Below are 17,691 nucleotides of genomic sequence, written 5' to 3' on the forward strand. Positions count from 1 at the left end.
TCCCGGTGCACCAACACCCGGTCCACGCAGCGTTCATCATCCCCACCACCACCGCCTCTCCTCGCGAAGCTTACATAGGCCTCGCTTTCAAAATCCGCTGGTACTAAAAATTTTTTTTTCTTCGATTTCTCTCGCCTCCGCTTCTCCACTCTCCGGTAGATCCCACCCTCCGCCGCCGCCGCCGCCGTGCTCCGGTGAGCCGCCGGCGAGCCGGAGACTACAGGCGACGTCGCGCAGAGCCGTTGGGCGGGTAGGCGGTTGGGGGCTTTGCCCGAGATGGCGACGATGGGGAGCCTGATCGGGCTGGTGAACCGGATCCAGCGGGCGTGCACCGTCCTCGGCGACCACGGGGGCGGCGGCGAGGGGGGTTCCCTCTGGGAGGCGCTGCCCTCCGTCGCCGTCGTCGGAGGCCAGGTACGCGTGCTCGCCACCACCCTTCGTACCTACCTCTCAGATCCACGGCCATGGCGGCCAGATCTGGATATGGCGCTCACCCCCCTTTGGTTTGCGTTTGTGATGCATCCAGAGTTCCGGGAAGTCGTCGGTGCTCGAGAGCATAGTGGGGAGGGACTTCCTGCCTCGTGGATCCGGTAATGCCGACGCTGGATCGCTCGTTTTTTTTTTCTTTATTCGCGCGCCATTTCGTCTGGATCGGCTTGGTTTGCGAGGGATTAATGCGCATTCTCTCGGTTTGATTAGGAATCGTGACGAGGAGGCCTCTTGTGCTGCAGCTGCACAAGACGGAGGGTGGGCAGGAGTACGCCGAGTTCCTCCACGCCCCGCGGAAGCGATTCACTGACTTTGGTAAGGGATCATTGCCATATTTGTGCTTTGCAGTCCAGCAGGTTGATTGGTGTATTCAATTTCATTTATTAGAGTTTGTGTTGTGCAAACTTCAAAGCTGTCTTAATTCCAACGAGTAGACTTTTCCACGAGAGATCAGCAAGGAGGATATCAGGATACCGCTTTCCCTGGTTATAGTTTAGCTCACAGAAGTTTGCCTATCATCCTAAAAAACAAGAACATATACAATTAGCATCCACACATTGCTATATGCAGTGTGAACTAAGGAACTAATGACGTTTAGGAGTAGATCTCACAATCACTGTAGAATAATAGTGAGTATCTGAGCAAAGTTGTTTTCCAGTTCATTACTGATGCCCTCACATAGCTATGTACTGTAATTAATGTTTGCTTCTTGTTTAAACCTCTTCTTGTGTTGTTTACTATGCTTGAGCTTGATGCATTATTGGTGAGACTTCAAAGGCTATTTTATAGTTGGACCCTCTTTTGGTTGTATGTATTGCAAGAGATGTTCAGTAAAAATATTTAAATTCTTTGTATAATTGCAGCTGCTGTTAGGAAAGAGATTGCTGATGAAACCGATCGCATTACTGGAAAAACGAAAGCTATATCGAATATTCCCATCCATTTGAGTATATATTCTCCACATGGTAAGTCTTGATGCTTGTTTTGAACTTTTGGTATGTGATGTGTACCATGAATGTTTCATTCAAACAGAACCTGCTTCGCTGACTCGCTCTCAGCTCCCCCAAATGCCTGTAAATTTTAAGAATTGTACGTTGTGGATGAAATTTGAGATCAAGAAGATGTAGACTGATAATTTCTACTATTACTTTTACATTTGGACCCCTTTCAGGATTTATCCCTTATAATTCTTCAGAACTTGAGAGCTGGTATATGTTTCCTTTTAGAAAAAAAAATGTATATTTGCTCTGCTCTCCATTGTGGTCCTTTCAAACTAATCACGCCAAACTGTATGAGGCATCTCTGCAGATTGATATTAGCACTTCAAACTTTCAAGTTTGATATTAATAATTGACCCTGCTTTGTATGCATCAAAATATTGACTATAGAAACAATGCAAAAGGTGTACGTAAAAGGAATCATTCTGGAAACCTATTTCTTAACCCTGAGGAACAAATAATCAAATTATGATAATTTGAAAGTAGTTACATTGTGCTTGTGCTGCAGCATATTACCTGTTATATAGAGACGTTTTGTGCTCAGCAGATCCTAGTCCTTGTCATAAAATTTTGCACCCTTTTTCTTGCAGTTGTAAACCTGACACTTATTGATCTTCCTGGATTGACGAAGGTTGCTGTAGGTATGTTTTCTTGGATGCTTCTAGTTTTCTATGCATACTCTTTTTATGTGATTGTCTGTGACACGAACTTTTTATTAACAGAGGGGCAACAAGAATCTATTGTCCAAGATATTGAAAACATGGTTCGGTCTTATGTTGATAAGGTAAAAGAATTTGCATGCCATTAGTGCCATGCTTATTTGAGCTCCACTACATTCACTTAATGAGTACCGTCCACCCTGCCATATCAATTCTAAGCTTTACTATTATACTTGTCTAATGTTTATTTGTGTGACAATTCTTTTTTCTGGGGTGGGTACTACGAGTCAAGTCTAGAAACATTATTATTTTATTTTCTTGCCTGTCATATGGTCATGCTAATATAACTTAATGTATTTCTATATGCTGCAAATTCTGCTTGGTCATGTTCTGATTAAAACTGGTCATTTTTGTTGTGACATTTGTTCTTTCTGGAAACTTCAGCCAAATTCTATCATACTGGCCATATCTCCAGCTAATCAAGATATAGCAACATCAGATGCTATCAAGCTTGCTAGGGATGTTGATCCTTCAGGTACATTTTGTATTATCTTCACTGTGGCATTTCAAATATTTCTCACATATGACAATTTTATGCATATTTTATTTTTATTGCCATACAGCAGTATTGCAGTGATCTGTCTTGTTCCATTCTTATCTGTTGACAATTTATTTCATAATATTTTTAGGTGACAGAACCTTTGGAGTGTTGACAAAGCTTGATTTGATGGATAAGGGTACCAATGCTGTCGATGTATGTGACTTGTCATTTTTTCTTAACTCTTGTACGCTATGGACATAGCACTCATTTTCAACGCCATGTAATCCTAGGTACTTGAAGGGAGGCAGTACCGTTTGCAACACCCCTGGGTGGGAATTGTCAACCGGTCACAAGCTGATATCAACAGGAATGTTGACATGCTAGCAGCAAGACGCAAAGAAAAGGAGTACTTTGAAAGTAGCCCAGATTATGGTCACTTGGCACATAAAATGGGTGCAGAGTACCTTGCTAAGCTTCTGTCTCAGGTCAGGGCGTTTTGCTATTGTGGTGTACTTTCCCTCTCCCCAAAAAATAACTGGATTGAAAAGGCTGACTGCTGATACACTTCTATTTACACATTCAGCACTTAGAGGCTGTGATCAGAGCAAAAATTCCAAGTATTATAGCCATGATTAACAAAACAATTGATGAAATTGAAGCTGAGTTGGATCGGCTTGGTAGGCCAATTGGAGGTGATGCTGGGGTAAGAAAAACCGTACTTTGCTTGTTGTAACTTTCTGCAAGTGTTCAGGTTCATGTTGTTTGTGCCACAACCTGCAACATTCATTTGAATGGCACCCTAGCACATTATCTATTCCCAAACCATGTCTACATCATGCTGTCTCATAAACTTTCATAATCTACAGGCACAACTCTACACAATATTGGACATGTGTCGTGCGTTTGACCGAGTTTTTAAAGAGCACTTAGATGGCGGGTAAGCTATTTTATTAGGCCCTTTTCTTGAGTGCTGTTGCTTTTTATGCCATATATATTGATAAATAGTGTCCCATAGATGAATGGCAAAGAATGTACAGGCATGTTAATAACACTCAATTGTTTTTTGTTCTCTTAGTCGGCCAGGTGGAGATCGTATTTATGGTGTCTTTGACCACCAATTACCAGCAGCACTGAAAAAGCTTCCATTTGATAAGCATCTTTCATTGCAAAATGTTCGAAAAGTCATTTCAGAGGCTGATGGTTATCAACCCCACTTGATTGCCCCTGAGCAAGGGTACAGAAGGCTCATAGATAGTTCACTCCACTACTTCAGGGGTCCAGCGGAAGCTTCAGTTGATGCGGTATACTTCTCATCAATAGATCTTCTTCAGGCACTTTTAATTTAATTATTAAGCAAGTAGGATCCTGTTCCAATGACTTACAGAAACTAGCCTTTTCTTATCCAATATATACATTTTTCCCCGAGTTGAACAACTAAAACATAATATGAGAAGATTGCAGAACCATGACGAGCTTCTTGTCAGAGTAGTGAATATGAGTGCTTAAGTTCATCAAGTGCTCAATCGCGGAAAGAGAGGATTAAATTGGAATGTACCATTTGTTTATTCAACAAAGGAAGGCATTTGATTCCAGTGCTTTTGGGGCATTTTTATATGTCAAGCCATATTGCACTAGGTCTGTTTTGTTCACTACATTTGATTAATTATGTTCTCATATCTGCCAGGTTCATTTGGTCTTGAAGGAGCTTGTTCGTAGATCGATTGCAGCAACAGAGGTTCGTGTTGATTTTCAATTATCAGTGAACTTGAGTAGATATTATTGATCACTCAATGACACTCCTGCCTTGACTGCATTGGTTACCTTGGATGTCACAGGAGTTGAAGCGTTTCCCAACACTTCAGACAGATATAGCTGCTGCAGCAAATGAAAGCCTGGAAAGATTTCGTGAGGATGGCCGTAAGACAGTTATTCGTCTTGTTGAGATGGAGGCCAGCTACCTAACTGTAGAATTTTTCAGAAAACTTCCTACAGAACCAGATAAGGGGGCTAATAATAACACTCCAGCCAATGACAGATATCAGGACAACCATTTGAGAAGAATCGGTAATAATTCAACATTTTATTTTGTTTCTTTAATGACAATTAATTGAGTCAACTGTTCTAAGACCTCAACAGAAAGGCCACTCAAAGTCCTTCACAAACTGACCTTATAAGCAGAATCTGAGATGCAGCATAGGGTTCTAGTGCCATTCACGTTCTGCTGAGTGCTGACACTAGCAAATATGTTAAGATATTGACCATATGTGAACTTTGATGACAACAATAATGCGAACTATTATTTAAATCGTCAAAGTACTAGACTACCTATATTCATAACATTATCATTGTTTTATTCAGGGTCAAATGTATCATCTTACATTAACATGGTTTGTGAAACATTGAGGAACACCATTCCAAAAGCTGTGGTGCACTGTCAAGTGAAAGAGGCAAAAAGAAACTTGCTTAACCGTTTCTATGCTCATGTGGGAAGCAAGGAGGTATGTTTTAACCTTAGTTCAAAACTAAAAAAAAAAATGTGTTTCATAGTGATTAGAAAGTTGGCTCATAATTAATATCGAGTAAATTACACTACTTCAAAATATTAACCATCCATTTCAAAATATATGTACACTGTATTTGTGGCTAAATGAAAATTTTCTTGTTTTATCCTTGCGTCGCTTTGATTTGCACATTTATATGAACTTTGACAGCATACTAAGGCATTTCCCCCCATTTGCTTTTTATTTCCATAACGCAGAAGAAACAGCTCAGCGCGATGTTGGATGAGGATCCCGCTTTGATGGAGAAGAGGGATTCCTTAGTCAAGAGGCTAGAGCTGTACAAATCTGCCCGGAACGAGATTGACTCAGTCGCATGGAAATGATCGGTTAGTGAAGTCACAGCTGGAAGAGATAGACAATACATCTGCGACACACAGATCATTGCCGTAGAATGCTCTAATTCCATTTACGTCTGGATTCACATGGAGATCCGTACACTATTCTTTCTTTTTTTTTTCTTTCATGCGAGTGTCCTTTCTACCTTGTCAGACAAGTATATTTCCTTGGCCATCTTGGCCTTTTTGTATGATGTTGATGATGATGAGCTGGTCCTCTAGGATCACACTGATATGAATGCAGATATATATTCTTTGTTGATTTAGCACCTCGACTGATATACCATGAGAGATTTTAGATGCCTTGTTGCCAACTGAAAGGATCACCTTCTTGGAAGAGCTACACTTTTTTGCAATCCCTTGTCATATTGGAAGTGATTACATTTAAGATTTGAGAAGAGCTACATTTTTTTGCTAAGGGAGGCGGCTCTTGAAGTCGTCCCATTGAAGATCCTTCTCCAGGTACTCGATGTTGGTGGGATCGAACGGGCCCCTCACCACGTCCACCGTCTGTATGATCGCCCTCTCCGGCAGCACGCTCATCGCCGGATCCGCCGCCGTTCTCCCGCTTAGCCTCGACGAGAATCCCTGTGCCCACACAAAAGAAAAAATCAGTCACCGAATCGCCTTCCGGACGTTCTTTCTTTCCTTCTAAAATAAACAAATCTAAGAGAATTATGACACATCTTAAACTGTATTTAAAAAAAAGATCAGTCACCGAATCGCCTCCCGGACATTCTTTCTTCCTTTTAAAATGAACAAATCTGAGAGAACATGACACATCTAAACTGTAGTATTTAGATTGAGAATTGCCGTCCTTCCTCCATTCTAAAATAAAATAAATAAACCTACACATCCTAAACTGAATTTAGACTTAGAATCATTGTCCTTTCCTCATTTTAAAATAAACAAATCTAATATATAATATAACACATCTATACTGTTCAAAATTATAGTGCTGAAATGTGACTATCCAAATCAGTGTAGTATGATATATCGCATGCTTTATTAGATTGGGTTATTTTAGGATGGATAGAACAGCTCTGCCAGTGGTAGTGCAGTGCTTCTACCTTGAAGACGAGCACGACCTCCACCTCGTCGTCGACCCTGGCCTTGACGAGGAGTGCCTGGTCGCGCGCGCCCTCGCTGTACCGCTCCAACCGCGCCATCTCCTCGTTGTGCCCGTACTCCTCCTCCTCGTCCTCCTCGTGCCGCACCCGCCGCCTCCTGCAGGCGACGGCGCCGCGGCGGCGATTCGTCCGCACAATGCCGACGGCGTGACGGCGCTGGAGCGCGGCGCGAGCTGGGCGAGGGAGCTCGCGATCGCGACGGGGCAGGCGCAGCGGGAGGCACGGGCCCGGGGACGGCGAGAGGTTGGCGGCGGGGGCGCAGTGGGCGTGGAACGCCATGCTGGTGATGCTGCGGTTGCGCATGCGCGTGCGCGGTGTGGGTTGGGGTGGGCTCGTTGGTGGATAAGGCCGATTCAGATCTGGTGACTTTGCTATGGCATGGCACGGTGTGACATTGGAGCAATCTGAGGCGTTGAAAACTAATCCAACGGTCCGTTGCGCTGGCCCACCTGTAGGACTCCGTTTTCACCCCACGCACTACCCTTCCTGCTAGACGACGTCTCCTCCAGTCTCGCCCCAATCTCACGTGCTCTCATCGCCGTCTCCCTGCGCTAGGCCGGAGAGGCGCCAGGCCACCGTGCCGCCGCGAGTGGGAAGGGGACCGGACAGCCGCCTCGCCGCTTTGCCTCCCCTCGCCCGCGTCAAGCCGCCGCCGTGAGCTAGCTGGCAGCCGTCGCCGCACCAGGCCGGAGAAGCGACAGGCCGCCTCGCCGCTACGCCTCCCCTCGCCCGCCTCAGGCTGCCGCGCGAGCTAGCTGGAGGCCGCCGTCGCGCCAAGCGGCCGCGACTGGGGAGGGGACCGGGTGGTGGCTGCGCGAGGACCCTGATGTATTTATTTCCTACTGGTATTTATTTCCTACTGCTACTTCTCAGTTCGCTCTACAAGTGCAGCCCACATTCCCCAACTGTAAAATATGCTAGCTAATTACATCTCGCCAATTCTACTGAACATATGCTAGCTGATCCAACAACTAGCACTAATCGAGCAACAGAGCCAAAGCACCCAACCGAAAGGGGAACACACAACAAAATTGATGAAGCACAGGGGCGCGCACCTCTTCCACACCGGGAGGCGGCTGGACCTCGTCGACTTCAAGTCGCCTCCATGCACCTCCAGCCGGCTGCCTCCATGCGCCTCTAGCCACGGCAGCACGGCAGGCCCCGGCCCCGGCCTCACGCAGCGGCTGCCCGACCGCCTCCACACTCGCGGCAAGCTCGTCGGCCTGTCACCTCTCCGGTCACGGTGGCGGCGACTCTCCCCGCTGGCTCGCGCGTCCAATTGGGGGCGCCGTCTCCTGCCAGTACGTCTCCGCTACGGCCGACGGGGATGAAAACGGTGATTTTTTTGCCTGCGTGCGGGCCCAACTAAAGCAGACGTTGGATTCGTTTTGGATGGCTCACATGCACGGTATGTCATCTGGTGACTTGCCATATCAATGTCACCGAAGCTGAATCCACCAAGCCCGACACACCGAGCCCCGTCAAAAACGGAAATCGGTCACTAGCTCGCTCACCTTCTAAGGGTTGCCGACTTGCCGTCAGGGAGACATGGATTCATGGGACAGTAGAATAAGGGGGTGTTTAGATCAGGGGCGTAAAGTTTTAACGTGTCACATTAGATATTATATATGGTGTTGTAAGAGGTGTTCGGGTACTAATAAAAAACTAATTACAGAATCGGTCAGTAAATCGCAAGACGAATTTATTAAGCCTAATTAATCCGTCATTAGCAAATGTTTACTGTAGCACCACATTGTTAAATCATGGAGCAATTAGGCTTAAAAGATTCGTCTCGCAAATTAGTCGCAATCTGTATAATTAGTTATTTTTAACCTATATTTAATACTTTATATATGTGTTCAAACGTTCGATGTGACAGGGTGTAAAGTTTTAGTATGAGATCTAAACAGGGCCTAAATACACCGAGCCCGTGATACATTAACGCCATGTAGATTCTAGATGACAGCAAACATTGGTTCCCATCCTCGCAGCAAATTCTAGAACTGTATTACTCCCTCCGTCAAAAAAATATCAGCATCCTAGCATTTTTAAGGACGGAGGGAGTATGAGATAATAAAATTTCGCATCCTATTTTAGATTGGCTTTTTCTAAGGACGGGGGACTGTTTTAGATTGTTTTTTTTTTTAAGAGCGGAGACAGTGCGTTCTCAGCTTCCCAGCAAATTCTAGATTCAACGGTAGTATAGTACGTTGTCACGTTTGGCCAGGTGAGGAATATTGCTTGCACTTAGGATAACAGCATTCAAGAAATCAAAGATGCAAAATTTGCTGAACTGTGTGATCACCACCAAGTTTAACATAACAAATGGAATGTTGCAAACCACCGACCTATCAACGAAACAACAAGGCCAGGAACGCCACTTTAACAATTTACTCGACTAGAAAATGTTCGCAGTTTTGCACTTTTGCTTGCTTCCAGAAAAGTTGGTTTCACAACAAACAGAGCAAGAACTAAAAAGGAACAAAATTATTGCCTGTGGCTGTTGCATGATTCAGAAGGACAACAAGCTTATTGAGTATGCTCTGCTTCTCATACACAAGAAAAATTCACAGACCAAGTTTTGCTGCTCTTCAAATCTAAGGGCAGTCCAAATTATACTCCAATTTCCAACCAAGCATGCAACAACTGGGGAAATTTGGAGCAAAAACAAGGAACTAAAATCTTTTCTGCCGATGAATAGCTTCCGAAAGGTGTAGATTTCACTTCTTCAACAAGGTTGCACTGCATTGGGCCATTATCTTTGAGGCTCTTGTGATTGCATCAGTCATATAGAAGTTCTCCACAACAGTTTTGAATGGAGTAGAGCTCACTTGTTGCTTTACCGGAGGCTTCACTTCAGAGGAAATAGTGCACGGCTCCCTCTCATCTACATGCACAAGGTTTGGTGCTACCATGCTAATCCGGTCCCTCACACCTGAGAGGCTATCATAAGGAAGTTGAGCCCCAGCCACCTCAGAGAGAGCACGGAGGATCTTCCAGTCATCCCTAGCATCACCAACAGTAGGAACAGCTGGGATTGTCCACTGAGTGCATCCCTCGGTGTTCTCATAGGTGCCTTCTTTCTCGCTGAATGCTGATGATGGCAGGATAACATTGGCCCTATACACAGCCTTGTCACCATGGTGTCCCTGGTAAACAACAAATGCATCATCCGGAACCTTGTCCAAGTCTACATCATCAGCTCCCATCAGATACAGAAACTTTGTGGACTTGATGCTCTCTGTAGGATTAGCAACAAGACCAAGATCAAGCGCTGCAGCTTGTGCAGCATGCAGCAATAGAACATTAAGCCCGTTCCAGTCTGGTCTAACCACATTGAATTTTTTGGCTACAGTCTCTATCGTTGAGAAAAGGGCATCTTGGTCTTCCCGGTCAAATAACCCGGCCCCAGCAATGATGACAGGATTCTTAGCAGACTGCAGAGTTGAACAGAAGGGATGCCGACCCTCTGCAATCTCAACAAGGGTTTGTGGTCCAGTGCCAAGATGCTCATGGTCATAGTTGAAGTCAGTTGGAGGTCCAATATAAGCAACCTTAGCTTGTGTCGCTCTAACAGTCTTCCGGATTCTTGCATTAACCATAGCAGCTTCAACTCTTGGCTGTTCCATGAAATAGATAATTAAATATGTGCAGAAAAGGCACCATTAACAGGACAAGAGAGCAAAATATAACACCAAAAATGTGAATGGCTGCATGCATGTCTCAATTTTTTTGGCCTGACAATATATTTCAAGCTTGTTAAAAATGGAATGTAGGCAAGGTGTTTCCATGTGATTGAAGGTTGCAAAACAGCTTCTGAGTTTTTAAGAAACATCAATTCCATAGTGATTAGCATAGTACCATATACAGAATAGCTGTTGCAAAAGCATGTCAATATGGAAATAACCCACAGTTAAGGGCAAGTTGCAGGCTAGCTGCTGAGCCGTAGAAAACTTCTTGCAGGAATCATGACTCCAAAAGGATGCTTTCTAGTAGTGCAATATCCTAAAGTTGTCAAATGAAACTGCATAGTGCTAGAGATAAGCCGCCACAATGCTAAAAATGAGGCAATGCAATTACACAGCATTTCTTGGAGAAGTGAAGCATTCAAGAAAAATTGGCAGTAAATAATAGCCGCAGGTAAGGTATAGTCAAGATTTTACCTGTGTACCAACCAAAAGGAAGACATCAGCTTTCTCAAGCCCAGCAATGCTAGTATTCATTAGGTAGTTAGAACGTAGATCCGCAGGAGGACTTGGACCATTTCCTTCACAAAGCACCTTATCCGAACCCATTTTGTTAACAAAATCTTTCAGTGCCATCATGGACTCTGCATCAGAAAGTTTACCAGCAACCCCAGTGATTTCTTCTGGTTTAACTTGTTGCAAAACCTCAGCAACAACTGCGAGAGCATCCCGCCATGTCACTGCCTTAAACCTGCCATCAGTACCACGGATCATGGGGTCGTTTAGTCTTTGCCTCTTCAGACCATCATAACAAAACCGTGTTTTGTCAGATATCCATTCCTCATTGATATCCTGCAAGTATCACGAAAACAGGAAGCTTACTCAGTGTTTATTTCAGACAGATGTGACATAACAGACGAAGGGAAAAAGTTTCATCAACACGCTGTTGAACATCCACAAGCTAGAATGAGGACAACTAATGTCCAAACGACCACACTGTAATTCCTTAAACATGTTTACTGAGTAGAAGTGTGTACAACACGTTTACTGAGTTAGAAGTGTGTACAACACGTTTATTTATCATCAGTTTTACTATGTACACAGCTGAAATTGGGAATGAATTGATCAATATGAGAAACATTACAAGATGTCCATATCTTTTAGCTCTAGGATCCGGACTGAGACAAGAAACAGTAAGGTGCATTACGAAAAATGATCCATTCATTTGTCTGTGGCTTGACTAATCAAAGAAAAACAGAAATACTCTACTAACATAGCAAAGAGAAATTTACCGAGTGAGGTGGCTTACGGCAAAAAGGAAACATGACACTGCCTCATGCATGCAATAAAGGCAAATGTAATCATAGGCATACAATAGGTACTATTCCTACTCCCTAGAACACATGACCACAACCAAATGATCCGATGATCCTAATGTAGATCATTACCAGCAAAAATCATAGAATAAGTCAAATTTACAACAGAAGTGGACAATAAGCGAACCTCATTGAGACGTGGAACGATACGCATAACTTCAGGACCTCTGCTGTCAACTCTAATGTTTGAACCTACTGCATCAGTAACATCAATAGTTTCAGTGCCCTTCAGCTCCCAGTTCCTAGCTTTAAATGCAAATGGCTTGGATGTAAGGGCCCCAACTGGGCAGATATCAATAACATTTCCAGAGAGTTCACTTGTCATAAGTTTCTCCACATATGTTCCAATTTCTTCACCACTGCCACGACCTAACATACCCAGGTCTTGAACACCAGCAACCTCACTAGCAAATCTGACGCACCTTCATTTTTCAAGAAATACAAAGTTACAAACCGGCCAAGGGTAGCTTGAAGAAGCAGCCAGACAATATTTTGTTTTGATATAAGATGATAAGCTACCACAGCATGAAAATATATCAGGAACATGTTTGGTCTCAAAGTTTGAACTTATCAAGTTTGTACAGACAGCTCCTAAATCTATTGTCCAAGAACATAGTACTCACAGGAAGCAGAGGGAGCAGACAATAGACAAAACTGAACAGCAGTAAACCTCTTTAAGTGGATACTCATTCAAATCTACTGAAAAGCAAAAAAAAACATTACCTTGTACATTGGATGCAACGGGTCATCACTGTCTTCACCAATGGGCCCAAATTCTTGTCCACAACGGACCGCTTCATCTCAGTGAACCGGCCACGGTCAGCCCCAAATGCCATAGACTGATCCTGGAGATCACACTCCCCACCCTGATCACAGATTGGGCAGTCCAGCGGATGATTCATCAACAGGAACTCCATGACACCCTCCCTGGCTTTCTTTGCTACTGGCGTGTTTGTCTTAATCTTCATCCCTATTACAACAAGGCGCTCCAACGTTAAGAACTCCTGCAAATCCTACTAGATAAACGCACACACTCTACTAATCATTCAATTAGTCCAACTATCACTAGCCAATATAGACTACAGGCAAATCTACACAAAGATGGATCCGAGAGACTAAGGCATTAACATTTTGCAAACGACACCAACATTGCCCGTTTCAAACCCCAATTCAACAGAGAGTAATGGCCGCGAAGCGCGACGCCGCGTCCGCATCGAACTGCTCACCTGGAAGCGCGGGCATGGCGCAGGAGGCGACGGGCTTGGGCGACTTCTCGACCTCGACGAGGCACATGCGGCAGTTGCCGGCGATGGAGAGACGGCTGTGGTAGCAGAACCGCGGGATGTCGACGCCGGCGACCTCGCAGGCCTGGAGCACGGTGAACCCCTTGGGGATCCGCACGGCGTGCCCGTCCACGAACACCTCGAGCGCGTCCTCCGGGTTGCTGGGGAGCTCCACCCGCGCCCCTCCCACGGGCTCCCTGGGGGGCGGCGTCTCCGGGTCCGCGGGCGCCACCGCCGCGCCCGCCTCCGGCGACCCCGCCGCCGCCGTCGGCGAGATCCAGCGGCACGACGCGGCGACCGCGGGCGGGGGAGGAGCGCGCGAGCGCAGGTACGGGCTGGAGTGGCGGATCGCCCTCGCGAAGAAGGCCATGGCGGCGACGGATGCGGCGGCGGCGTGCGGCGGCGACGGCGACGGCGGCGGCGATGGGATCGCGGGGAGGTGGGAGAGGGGGGGGAGCCTCCTGCCCTTGGCTGGTGCGGCGAGGTTGGAGGAGATGGATTTGTGAGAGAGATCCTCTCGTACCTTCGGTGCCACCGCTCCTGTGTCACTGACATGTGGGTCCATGGCTCGTCGGGCCCACGTGTCAGTGACGGAGTAAGATTGAGGGGGATGTGGAGCGAGGTGAGGCGGGTCTCTCGAGTGTGTGTGGTGTGGTGGTGGCCGCTGCTACGTGTCCCCCGAGGTTTTGGTCAAGGTAAGGTGCGGTGGAGACTGCATGTGGGGCCAGATATGTGGGGCCGGAACGCAGGGAGAGGGGTGGGGTGCGGGATGTGTAGGGTGGGGCCCGGATGGCAGTATATGCTTGGGCGTCAACGGGGGAAATGGGCCGGAGCCGGACTCCCCCAAAGTGGAGACCCAGCACAGTTTGATGTGGTTGGTTCTCTTCTGTCCAATTTGGATGTACATATTTAACCCACGCTATTCTTTTTCTAACCTGCACAAAAGATAGTACGACATTTCGTATTTGGTATAGCAAAAACAATTATAACAAAAACCTCACTGTTGAGAAGAAAAAAAAATCGACAGCTGACACATCTAACTCCATTCACACCTTTGGGCTAAAGAGAATGAGAATGAACGAGAAGATGCCGCCCATCAACAAGAGTTGTGTTTAGTTCACGCCACAATTAAAGGTTTGGTTGAAATTAGAATAATGTGATGGAAATGTTAGAAGTTTATGTGTGTAAAAAGTTTTGATGTGATGAAAAAGTTGAAAGTTTGAAAGAAATATTTCAAAACTAAACCCAGCGAAGGCCATCTTGTACCAACTAGCCGTCACCACAAGAGGACAATCGGAGTGAGATTTGTACACTCGAGCAAGGACCAATGCCTGTTTATGTCAATTGAAGTCCTCGATTGCTTAAGCGGCAGCTGATGATGTGTCAAAGGATTATCTCCTTTTGTTTTCCAAATATTCTACCCGGTGTCGATTGCTAGTTTGCTACCCCTATTGAAGTCTCTTTATTTCCCTTCTTCTTGATGATATGACACCGGCCGCCAATGTCACCTTCTCTTTCTCAGCACATAACAAACAGCTGCCTAAACAGTATTTAGGCCTTAATAAAATGATCAAAGCAGTACAGTTGCGTCATGGCGTGCTGCATTCTTAAAACGAGTAAAGTATAATCCAACAAGTGACACGCCTGACTGCACACGTTGCACGGTAATAAATCATTTTTTCAAGTCGTAACTGAATCAATCCTGATCTATCTACTCGTGCGAGTTCTCAAAAAATATCTACTCGTGCGCGTTAACATGGCAACCAGCCGTTGTAATGACCAGATTAAGAACTGTCTTTCAAGTAATCCCATCCTATTAATGGTCATGTTCCTCCACGTCACCTGATTAAGAACGTTTTGTTAATCTCTGATGGGCGGCAGTGGCCTGTTAATTAATCAAGAGACGGCTTTAATGTATTGTATTGTACTACTAATAAATTATATTTCTTATTGAGAACCTTCTAAATGACACAGCAACCTCATAGGTGCAGGATCAAACTTGGTGGAACATTCCATTTCAAAAATAAAAATAAAATGGAAACGAAAAGAAATGGAATTACACATCACAAACCTGTGAAAGGAACACATACGATCCAGTGTGCTTCTCTGACACGTATAAATAAGCAGCCAGATACTAATCCAGTGTCAAGCACAGGTCAGTTAGTTAGCTAATCACGATTAGTCATTAACCGCTTTGGATTATGGCTCTAATTAGGGAGAAGAGGTTTAGCCAGATGAACCTCTCGCTGCACGTCCCGTCGCGTGTACCCTTCCAAGATGCGGCGGCGGCCGCCCGGCGACAATGCCCACCGCCGGTCGCCGCGGCGTCGACGTCGTCGACGCCGGCGTCCCGAGCCAGCCAGTTCCGGCTCGCCGACTTCGAGAGGGTCGCCGTGCTCGGCCGCGGGAATGGCGGCACCGTGTTCAAGGTTCGCCACCGCGAGACGTGCGCGCTCTACGCGCTGAAGGTGCAGCACTCCGGCGGCGGCGGCGAGCTCGCCGACGCGGAGGCGGACATACTCAGCCGGACGGCCTCCCCGTTCGTCGTCCGGTGCCACGCCGTCCTTCCGGCCTCCGCCTCCGCCTCCGGCGACGTCGCGCTGCTCCTCGAGCTGGTGGACGGCGGCTCGCTCGACGCCGTCGCGCGCCGCCGCGCCGGCGCCGCGTTCCCGGAGGCGGCGGTGGCGGAGGTGGCGGCGCAGGCGCTGTCCGGGCTGGCGTACCTCCACGCCCGCCGCGTCGCGCACCTTGACGTCAAGCCGGCGAACCTCCTCGCCAGCACGGACGGCGAGGTGAAGCTCGCCGACTTCGGCATCGCCAGGGTGCTCCCCCCGCGCGCCGGCGACCACCGCGCGCCGCCGTACGCCGGCACCGCCGCGTACATGAGCCCGGAGCGGTTCGACCCGGAGGCGCACGGCGGGCGCTACGACCCGTTCGCCGCCGACGTGTGGGGCCTCGGCGTCACCGTCCTGGAGCTCCTCGCCGGCCGGTACCCGCTGCTCCCCGCCGGGCAGAAGCCGAGCTGGGCGGCGCTCATGTGCGCCATCTGCTTCGGCGAGCCGCCCGCGCTGCCCGACGGCGCCGCGGCCTCGCCGGAGCTCCGGGGGTTCGTGGCGGCGTGCCTGCGCAAGGACCACCGCGAGAGGGCGTCCGTCGGCGAGCTCCTCGCCCACCCGTTCGTCGCCGGGAGGGACGTGGCGGCGTCGAGGCGCGCGCTCCGGTGGCTGGTCGCCGAGGCCTCGTCGCCGTCGTCGTAGCGAGGCAGCACACGTGTATGGAAACGTAGGTAGAATTGTACGCTGTATATTTGTACCATATACGGAGTACATGAGTATAGTGTATAGGAATAGTTAAGACTTTAGTTAGTTTGCACATAATTGAGCGAGCTTAGGGATAGCTAACAAGTGTATATGGAAGGGAAAATAAGTTGATCTTGCCATCAATCAACAGTGTTGAATGAAGGCATCTCACAATGTAGAATTCAGGAGCATTCTTCCATCGTATAAAAAATCGATGGCAAAATAGAGAAAATGTATAGGAATTTGTACTCCCTCCTTCGTATTTTAATGTATGACGCTGTTGACTTTTTAAAATATATTTGACCATTCGTCTTATTAAAAAATATGTAATTATCATTTATTTCATTGTGACTTGATTTATCATTAAATGTTCTTTAAGCATGATATAAATATTTTTATATTTGTATAAAACTTTTAAATAAAATGAATGGTCAAATGTTAGTCAAAAGTCAACGGCGTCATACATTAAAATATAGGGGAGCAGTAGGTTGTCTTCATGACTCCCATTTTAAAGAGTTCCATACATGCATGTTCGAACTCAGCCTTAATGTAGAAAATTTTATTGATCATACAAACTCCTAAGAAATATAAAGAGAAAAATAAACTATTGAGCCAACCCCGATAGTTCCAGCTTCAGCTAATGATGACGTGGAAAAAGTTGAAGAAAGCATCTAAAACTAACTTATAGATAAAATTTTAGATATAGACTGAAAAAAAATCCAAAATTAACTCTAAAATTAATTATTAAAATTAAAACTTTTACTGTGACTGGTAGTTTGACAGATTATTCCCTCCAGGCATGAATTATCTGATCAGACCTGTGGTTTGTATGTTTGTTTCGTATAGAGAGAATCCATTATATGCCACTGACTTTATCACACGTCTACGATTTGCCACTGACTTTGTCACGTTCTACAATATGCCATCAACTTTTACTTAACTTCTACGATTTACCATCACCATCTGGTTAACTTCCGTTATACCTATACAAATTTGTTGAAATGACCAAAATACCCCTAGGACAAAAACTTCCAAAATTTGGATAAAATAATCGAAATATCATATTATAAACTTAGGATTGTAAACATCCAAAATTTGGCCAAAAACTTGAAATCTGATATTTCGATTATTTTATCCAAATTTTGGAAGTTTTTGTCCTAGGGGTATTTTGGTCATTTCGACAAATTTGTACAGTACTAACGGAGGCTAACCGGACGGTGATGGTAAATCATAGAAGTTAAACAAAAGTCAATAGCATATTGTATAACATGACAAAGTTAGTGGCAAATCGTAGACGTGTGACAAAGTCAGTGGCATATAATGGATTCTCTCTT

General features: G+C 45.9%; 4 protein-coding genes across 4 annotated transcripts; 2 read left to right on the plus strand and 2 right to left on the minus strand.

Annotated features, from left to right (window-relative positions):
• The first annotated feature begins 117 nt into the window (after positions 1-117).
• Positions 118-5,845, plus strand: LOC127767084 (phragmoplastin DRP1C). The gene is made up of 16 exons (XM_052292304.1): positions 118-414; positions 527-590; positions 700-804; positions 1,353-1,454; positions 2,078-2,128; positions 2,210-2,271; positions 2,591-2,681; positions 2,836-2,900; positions 2,978-3,172; positions 3,271-3,390; positions 3,554-3,624; positions 3,763-3,988; positions 4,372-4,422; positions 4,523-4,751; positions 5,046-5,185; positions 5,446-5,845. Exons 1-16 carry the CDS (start codon positions 277-279, stop codon positions 5,569-5,571), a joined length of 1,836 nt encoding a protein of 611 aa, XP_052148264.1. The 5' UTR covers positions 118-276; the 3' UTR covers positions 5,572-5,845.
• Positions 5,846-5,922: 77 nt separating this feature from the next.
• LOC127767085 (uncharacterized) lies at positions 5,923-7,032 on the minus strand. Its single transcript, XM_052292306.1, has 2 exons — positions 6,654-7,032; positions 5,923-6,171 (listed from the first exon to the last, which is right to left on the minus strand). Exons 1-2 carry the CDS (start codon positions 7,014-7,016, stop codon positions 5,998-6,000), a joined length of 537 nt encoding a protein of 178 aa, XP_052148266.1. The 5' UTR covers positions 7,017-7,032; the 3' UTR covers positions 5,923-5,997.
• A 2,030-nt stretch (positions 7,033-9,062) lies between these two features.
• Positions 9,063-13,654, minus strand: LOC127767174 (NADH dehydrogenase [ubiquinone] iron-sulfur protein 1, mitochondrial). Its single transcript, XM_052292423.1, has 5 exons — positions 13,002-13,654; positions 12,499-12,745; positions 11,903-12,197; positions 10,877-11,251; positions 9,063-10,333 (listed from the first exon to the last, which is right to left on the minus strand). The coding sequence occupies exons 1-5, from the start codon at positions 13,621-13,623 to the stop codon at positions 9,434-9,436; spliced, it is 2,439 nt and encodes an 812-aa protein (XP_052148383.1). The 5' UTR covers positions 13,624-13,654; the 3' UTR covers positions 9,063-9,433.
• A 1,605-nt stretch (positions 13,655-15,259) lies between these two features.
• Positions 15,260-16,315, plus strand: LOC127766394 (mitogen-activated protein kinase kinase 9-like). The gene has a single exon (XM_052291444.1). It carries the CDS (start codon positions 15,260-15,262, stop codon positions 16,313-16,315), a length of 1,056 nt encoding a protein of 351 aa, XP_052147404.1.
• Positions 16,316-17,691: the final 1,376 nt, after the last annotated feature.

This window comes from Oryza glaberrima, chromosome 3 (assembly GCF_000147395.1).
Source record: "Oryza glaberrima chromosome 3, OglaRS2, whole genome shotgun sequence".
Classification (NCBI taxonomy): Eukaryota; Viridiplantae; Streptophyta; class Magnoliopsida; order Poales; family Poaceae; genus Oryza; species Oryza glaberrima.